Here is an 8,383-nt window from a genome sequence, read left to right as displayed (position 1 = left end):
AATGCCCTGCGGGGAAACGGGCTCTCGAACTGTAAACACAACAGTTGTTAGCTAGAGCTCACTAGCCGCTATCTACGAGGCCTTGCTATTCGTGTGAGTAGAATATTGATTATCTCATTGTAAATGTGTACGCTTCAGCAAATTAATGTCATCTCTTATTTACATGGATGTTTGACTACGCATACACGTTAAATTCATAGCTAGTTAAGTGTCTCTAGCTTTGTTATCAACAGTTAGCTAGCTAACCAAGTTGCTAGCTCGTTAGTAGCTAACAAGCTAATGTAATGTTATCCTGTCCTTGATTACTTAGCTAGCTAAATAGTACAACTAACTGCATTGTTTGGCAAGCTAGCTAGCTGACAATCAATACATTTGATACAATCTTTGTTGGCAAGCTGGCGTAGAGGTCTGCATGATCAAAGCTTGTTCTGGTGACCTCTCTGCACACAGTGCTGATGATGGACTGCTGGCTAACTAACTGTTAGCTATCGAACTTTCGCTCATTTAAGTGAATTTCAAAAGTAGCTTCCCAGTCCTAATCATGAGTCATACATTATTTGTTTTATTTACAGAGACCATGTAGATAAGTGGATGCCGGTTAGAAGCCAATTACTCGAGATGGATGCCTTTTTGGGATCTCTGCAAGACCATGACGTGAGGTGAGATCAGACACTAGGAGCTACCTTTTAGTTCTAATAGGAGTAGCATTGAAGATATTATTTTTTAAAGACCTCAGCATTTCAGATACTAAATGTTGTCCCGCTCCACCCTTCCAGCTCTGTCCTGACGTCCTGTGAGCCCGAGCTGCAGGAGCTGATGAGACAGATAGACATCATGGTGAACTGTAAGAAGACCGAGTGGGAGGCAGAGATCCATGCCATGGAGCTGCGTCTGCACAACGGAGAAGACGAGCTCCTCTCAGCCAGAAACCTCATAGACCAAAGGAACTCAGAGGTACAGTTGTGCATAGATATATTTTTGTTGTTGTGAAGATTATTATTTATTTTCAACAATACAAAACACATACAAACTACATTATACAAAGGCAGACAAACATCAATGACGTCACACGTGGCCACACCCCCATCTCCAGCGCCCGCGTCACTCTTCGCCACATGGCCTTAAACTGCACCGGCTTGTTTCTCTCTGTTGCCCGCCACTTTGAACATTTAGATAATAAAGCATTTGATATTTCCATTTAGTTAACGATGGACGATTGGTTAATTTCCAGTTTTTAAGTATATACGTTTTTTCAAGAGGATTGACAAGAAAAGTATTGTCTAACCCATCGGGTGTCTCACTGCACCCTCAAATGCCACATCTTGAAAAATATGCAGACAGACGGATTCAAAGTGAATTTACATTGTAATACTTCTGACAGCCAAGTTTCTAACTCCGCCCATAACTTTTGGACATTATAGCGTTCCCAGAATGCATGGATTATTGAGTCATTGTTAGTTTTACACTTAAGACAAGACTTGTATAATACACTGAGTATACCAAACATTAGGAACACCTTCCTAATATTGAGTTGCACCCCCCCCCCCCCCTTTTGCCCTCAGAACAGCCTCAATTCGTTGGGGGCATGGACTCTACAGGGTGTCGAAAGCGTTCCACAGGGATGCTGGCCAATGTTGACTCCAATGCTTCCCACGGTTGTGTCAAGTTAGCTGGATGTCCTTTGGGTGATGGACCATTGTTCATACACACAGGAAACTGTTGAGCGTGAAAAACCCAGCAGTGTTGCAGTTCTTGACACAAACCGGTGCGCCTGGCACCTACTACCATGCCCCGTTCAAATCTTTTGTCTTGCCCATTCACCCTCTGAATGGCACACATACACAATCCATGTTTCAATTGTCTCAAGGCTTTAAAAATCCTTCTTTAACCTGTCTCCTTCCCTTCATCTACACTGATTTGAAGTGGATTTAACAAGTGACATCAATAAGGGATCATAGCTTTCACCTGGATTCACCTGGTCAGTCTGTCAAAGGAAAGAGCAGGTGTTCCTAATGTTTTGTAAACTCAGTGCACGTTCTGTACATTACTTTATATTGGATTAAGCGTATATTTTAATTAACTGTAATTTCATTAGTTCTGTCCCAACACTCCCTCCATCTTGTGCCAATATCAATCTTGGTTCCAATAGTTTATACTTTTTTTTCCTAAGAGGTTGTCAGTTGGATCGGCTCTCTGCAAGGTTTGGTATGTCTTACCTATCATATGAACATCATTTTCTGACTAAAATAAGATTCCCTCAAGGTTGCTCTGATGTCTAAAATATTTCAAATATACATTTTGTGATATGAAGTGTTTAAGTTGCAAATATCTACATTGGTCAGTCCAAAATTGCTTTTTAATTCTGTAATGGAAATATAAATATTTCCTATTACCAAGTCATTTACGGTTTCTATGTGGACCAATTTATCGGTGAATTCTGAAAAGCTACCCAAGGATTGTTCCATAGGGTTGTGTTTTCAGGGAGTGATATTGGTTCTTGTAGAATACGTTTCATTTTCTTCCATATCGTTATAGTGTTGTTAACTATGAAGTTGTTCATGTTCTTAGCTTTATCCTTTGAAAGTATACACGTGAAAAGATTCTAAGTATGAGCGCGCGCATCTTCAATATGTAACCATTGTTCCTCTAGTGCATTCAGAAAGTATTCACACCCCTTTAGTCAGCTCGGGGATTAGAACCAGCGACCTTTCGGTTACTGGCACAACGCTCTTAACCACTAAGCTACCTCACATTTTTCCACATTTCGTTGTTACAGCCTAAATTTAAAATGGATTAAATTGAGTTTTTTTTTTGTCACTGTTCTACACACAATAACCCATAATGTCAAAGTGGAATTAGTTTTTAAATGTATTTACAATATCTTGAGTCAATAAGTATTCAACCCCTTGTTATGGCAAGCCTAAATAAATTCAGGAGTAAAAATGTGCTTAGCAAGTCACGTAATAAGGTGCATGGACTCTCAGTCGATCAGTGAATTTCAAACACGGATTCAATCACAAAGGGATACTCAATGTCTGCTTTATTTTTTATTTTTACCCATCTACCAATAGGTGTCCTTCTTTGTGAGGCATTGGAAAACCTCCCTGGTCTTTGTGGTTTAATCTGTGGTTGAAATTCACTGCTCGACTGAGGGGCATTACAGATAATTATATGTGTGGGGTACAGAGATGAGGTAGTCATTCAAAAATCATGTTAAACATTATTGTTGGCCATGAAACTTATTATGTGACTTGTTAAGCACATTTTTACTCCTGAACTTATTTAGGCTTGCCATAACAAAGGGGTTGAATACTTACTGTATTGACTCAAGACATTTCAGCTTTTCATCAAGACATTTCAGCTTTTCATTTTTTATTAATTTGTAAAAATTTCGAAAAACATTATTTCACTTTATGGGGTATTGTGTGTAGGCCAGTGACATAAAATCTCAATTGAATCCATTTTAAATTCAGGCTGTAACACAACAAAATGTGGAAAAAGTCAAGGGGTGTGAACACTTTCTGAAAGGCACTGTATATCATCTCTGTTTTAACTCCTGATGTCTCACTCCTTGTCTTTTTATACCGTGTGGAAGATGTACAAAGTGACAGTGGCTATAGATTCCCTGTTAAAGCTACAGAACACTGGCTGTCGGATGTTGAAAGTGGTAGTGGAGAAAGCGATGATGAAGGTGAAGGTGAACTAGGCTGAGAGGCTATGTGTAAGTAGGGTTGCAAAACTCTGTTCACTTTCCCCACATTTTCCAGTTTTCTAGAAATCCTGGAATCAGGAAGGAATAAGCAAGAAAAAACACTGTAATCCTTCAAACAGGATTTCTGGAAAACCTGCTCATTTTGGGAAAGTTTTCAGATTTTTTGCAACCCTATGTGTGAGGAAAGCTTTTCTGCTGCATGTAATGTGAGCGTTCAGCTTTACGTCAGTCTCCATCAACTAAAAGCGTGGGGCCTAAAACCGAATTTGAATGATAATCTTCCAAATGAAGCACACTAATGGAATGAACTGCAAAGGCTGTCAAGTTGTTGGTGAGAACTCACACTAGAGATGCGTTCCATGGCTGTCCAGTTGCTGGTGAGAACTCACACTAGAGATGCGTTCCATGGCTGTCCAGTTGCTGGTGAGAACTCACACTAGAGATGCGTTCCATGGCTGTCCAGTTGCTGGTGAGAACTCACACTAGAGATGCGTTCCATGGCTGTCCAGTTGCTGGTGAGAACTCACACTAGAGATGCGTTCCATGGCTGTCCAGTTGTTGGTGAGAACTCACACTAGAGATGCGTTCCATGGCTGTCAAGTTGTTGGTGAGAACTCACACTAGAGATGCGTTCCATGGCTGTCCAGTTGCTGGTGAGAACTCACACTAGAGATGCGTTCCATGGCTGTCCAGTTGCTGGTGAGAACTCACACTAGAGATGCGTTCCATGGCTGTCCAGTTGCTGGTGAGAACTCACACTAGAGATGCGTTCCATGGCTGTCCAGTTGCTGGTGAGAACTCACACTAGAGATGCGTTCCATGGCTGTCCAGTTGCTGGTGAGAACTCACACTAGAGATGCGTTCCATGGCTGTCCAGTTGTTGGTGAGAACTCACACTAGAGATGCGTTCCATGGCTGTCCAGTTGTTGGTGAGAACTCACACTAGAGATGCGTTCCATGGCTGTCCAGTTGTTGGTGAGAACTCACACTAGAGATGCGTTCCATGGCTGTCCAGTTGTTGGTGAGAACTCACACTAGAGATGCGTTCCATGCATCAGACGCAACATTGGAACAATTCTATGACTACGAAAGTTTGTTTGAATTAAACATGCATTTCTGCATGACAGTGTGTTTGTAGCTGTGAATGCAGCCTGCCTTCCAGTTCTCTTGCCACTAGCCCTTACTGTATGTTTCCCTGCCACAGGTGGCGTTGCTCCGCAAGCAGCTAGATGAGGTCCAGACAGGGAAGCAAGAGCTGGTCATTAAATATGAGGAACAACTGCAGCATGTTAAAGATGAGGTACGTTAGTGAACGCTTTAGTGACACACAGACCATGTCGGTCTGTCAGTCTGCCTACCTATCTGTCAGTCTGCCTACCTATCTGTCAGTCTGTCTGCCTACCTGTCAATCAGTCTGCCTACCTATCTGTCAGTCTGTCTGCCTACCTATCTGTCAGTCTGCCTGCCTAACTATATGTCAGTCTGCCTACCTATCTGTCCGTCTGCCTACCTACCTGTCCGTCTGCCTGCCTACCTGTCAGTCTGCCTACCCATCTGTCAGTCTGTCTGCCTACCTATCTGTCAGTCTGTCTGCCTACCCATCTGTCAGTCTGTCTGCCTACCCATCTGTCAGTCTGTCTGCCTACCCATCTGTCAGTCTGTCTGCCGACCTATCTGTCAGTCTGTCTGCCGACCTATCTGTCAGTCTGTCTGCCGAGCTAACTGTCAGTCTGTCTACCTATCTGTCTGCCTACCCATCTGTCAGTCTGTCTGCCTACCCATCTGTCAGTCTGTCTGCCTACCTATCTGTCAGTCTGTCTGCCTACCTATCTGTCAGTCTGTCTGCCTACCTATCTGTCAGTCTGTCTGCCTACCTATCTGTCAGTCTGTCTGCCTACCTATCTGTCAGTCTGTCTACCTATCAGTCTGTCTGTCTACCGAGCTGTCTGTCTACCTATCTGTCTGCCTACCTACCTATCTGTCAGTCTGCCTGCCTATCTGTCAGTCTGTCTGCCTACCTATCTGTCAGTCTGTCTGTCTGTCTGCCTATCTGTCTGCCTGCCTATCTGTCAGTCTGTCAGTGTTTACTAGAGATTAGAGCACCAATAATAGTCATTTTCCATATGCTCAGTAAGTAAGGGGGAAAGTCAGTGTAGTCTAGTGTGTACAGAGGGCTGCATCATTCCCATGTCTCTCCCTCTCTCCCTCTCTCCCTCTCCCTCTCTCCCTCTCTCCCTCCCTCCCTCTCTCCCTCTCTCCTCTCTCCTCTCTCCCTCTCTCCCTCTCTCCCTCTCTCCCTCCCTCCCTCCCTCTCTCCCTCTCTCCTCTTTCCCTCTCTCCCTCTCTCCCTCTCTCCCACTCTCCCTCTCTCCTCTCTCCCTCTCTCCCTCTCTCCCTCTCTCCCTCTCTCCCTCTCTCCCTCTCTCCCTCCCTCCAGTTGTCTAAGCTGAAGCGCAGCTACCAGAAGCTCCAGAGCAAACAGCTGAAGGAGTCTCGTGAAGGAGCAAAGAGCCGAGAGGAGGACAGGACAGAGGTGACCCGCCTCAATGGAAAGATAGAGGTATGGTGTGGTTCTACTCTCAGAAGCTATGGACCAACCAGTGTTGCTGGTGCTCCTGGACAACTCCTGGGGACGTACAGAATGTATACATTTTGTCAGAGTAGGAGTGCTCATCGAAGATCAGTTTGACCTTTTTAGATCCTAATGAATAAGATTATATGGACAAGAAGGACCTGATCCCAGATCAGCACTCCTACTTTGAGATGCTTGATGCATATTGCCCCGGATGTGCCTTTTGGCACCCTCTGCTGGTCCCTAGCTGTGTGTTCATCCCTGACCTCTGTGTTGTGTTCACCCCTGACCTCTGTGTTGTGTTCACCCCTGACCTCTGTTGTGTTCACCCCTGACCTCTGTGTTGTGTTGTTCACCGCTGACCTCTGTGTTGTGTTGACCCCTGACCTCTGTGTTGTGTTGACCCCTGACCTCTGTGTTGTGTTGACCCCTGACCTCTGTTGTGTTGACCCCTGACCTCTGTTGTGTTGACCCCTGACCTCTGTGTTGTGTTCATCAGGAGTTCCGTCAGCGGTCAGCAGAGTGGGAGCACCAGAGGATCCAGTACCAGAAGCAGGTGTCTTCCCTGGAGGCCCAGAGGAAGGCTCTGGCAGAGCAGTTCACTAATATGAAGGTAACTAGCAACCAGGGACTTGACTATTTACTGTATGTTGGACAGTTAGTTTTACATAAACAATTTACAAGCTGATTAATCTTCTATCATCACCTGTCTCAACAATACATGTACTTTTATTCTACATGTATGAACACTGAAGACTACTGTTGACATTAGAACTAAGGAGCCTTAAGACTTCATAGGAAAATGACCTCCCCCCACTTTCAAAATCAGTTGAAATGAGCTACACAGACAGTGTGCTGACTCTGCTGTACCCCCCCCTCCAGTCCCAGGGAGCAGCGTGGCTGCAGGACCCAGGAGGAGGGAGTGTAGGGCGGGCAGATCTGCAGAGGCTGAGGGGTCAGCTGGAGAGGGCCCAGGATACACTGCACTCCCAGGAGCTTGAACTGGAACGACTCAGACACCTCCAGGAGCAGCTGGGGGGAGAGCCCAGGAGGGAGCAGCATGTAGGAACCTGGAGGAGAGAGGAGGCGGGAGGGAGGGAGTGGGAGAGAGGGAGGGGGAGGGAGAGGGAGGGAGAGAGGGAGGGAGGGAGGGAGGGAGAGGGAGGGAGAGAGGGAGAGGGAGGGAGGGAGGGAGGGAGAGAGGGAGAGGGAGAGAGGGAGGGAGGGAGGGAGGGAGAGAGGGAGACGCACGGTAGGTAGGAACCAGGAGAGAGAGAGAGAGGAGGGAGGGGGAACCCAGTGCCTGTTGGCAGACCTGAGACTGACCGTTTTCTTGGCAGTGTCCATTGGAGTAGACAGTCAGTGCCAGCCAGGTGCATGTCTCTGCGATTGGCAGAGTTTAATGTTCCAGTCAGGAATAGACGATGAGATGAGACAGTGGTGTGATATGCACTGTTGTAGTAAGCCAAAGAGAATGTTGATTGGTGTGATTGAACAAAACATGGTAATAGACTGGGTTATAGACAGTGGGTTTGGTGTTATAGACTGATTCATAGACTGTGGGTTATAGACAGTGGGTTTGGTGTTATAGACTGATTCATAGACTGGGTTATAGACAGTGGGTTTGGTGTTATAGACTGATTCATAGACTGGGTTATAGACAGTGGGTTTGGTGTTATAGACTGATTCATAGACTGGGTTATAGACAGTGGGTTTGGTGTTATAGACTGATTCATAGACTGGGTTATAGACAGTGGGTTTGGTGTTATAGACTGATTCATAGACTGGGTTATAGACAGTGGGTTTGGTGTTATAGACTGATTCATAGACTGTGGGTTATAGACTGTGGGTTTGGTGTTATAGACTGATTCATAGACTGTGGGTTATAGACAGTGGGTTTGGTGTTATAGACTGATTCATAGACTGGGTTATAGACAGTGGGTTTGGTGTTATAGACTGATTCATAGACTGTGGGTTTGGTGTTATAGACGGATTCATAGACTGTGGGTTATAGACAGTGGGTTTGGTGTTATAGACTGATTCATAGACTGTGGGTTTGGTGTTATAGACTGATTCATAGACTGTGGGTTATAGACAGT

General features: G+C 45.2%; 1 protein-coding gene across 1 annotated transcript in view; it reads left to right on the top strand.

The window, feature by feature from the left end:
- Nucleotides 1–24: 24 nt before the first annotated feature.
- Nucleotides 25–8,383, top strand: part of cep63 (centrosomal protein 63) — a 32,855-nt gene continuing 24,496 nt past the window's right edge. Inside the window, exons 1-7 of the mRNA XM_084192054.1 lie at nucleotides 25–93; nucleotides 573–659; nucleotides 777–954; nucleotides 4,917–5,012; nucleotides 6,150–6,272; nucleotides 6,784–6,897; nucleotides 7,167–7,346. Coding sequence (XP_084048180.1) covers nucleotides 592–659; nucleotides 777–954; nucleotides 4,917–5,012; nucleotides 6,150–6,272; nucleotides 6,784–6,897; nucleotides 7,167–7,346 — 759 coding nt within the window. The 5' untranslated portion in view covers nucleotides 25–93; nucleotides 573–591. The remainder of the gene's footprint in view (nucleotides 94–572; nucleotides 660–776; nucleotides 955–4,916; nucleotides 5,013–6,149; nucleotides 6,273–6,783; nucleotides 6,898–7,166; nucleotides 7,347–8,383) is intronic.

This window comes from Coregonus lavaretus (genome assembly GCF_964263955.1).
Source record: "Coregonus lavaretus genome assembly, contig: HAP1_SCAFFOLD_240, whole genome shotgun sequence".
NCBI classification, from domain to species: Eukaryota; Metazoa; Chordata; class Actinopteri; order Salmoniformes; family Salmonidae; genus Coregonus; species Coregonus lavaretus.
This window is presented reverse-complemented; position numbering and strand designations above follow the sequence as displayed.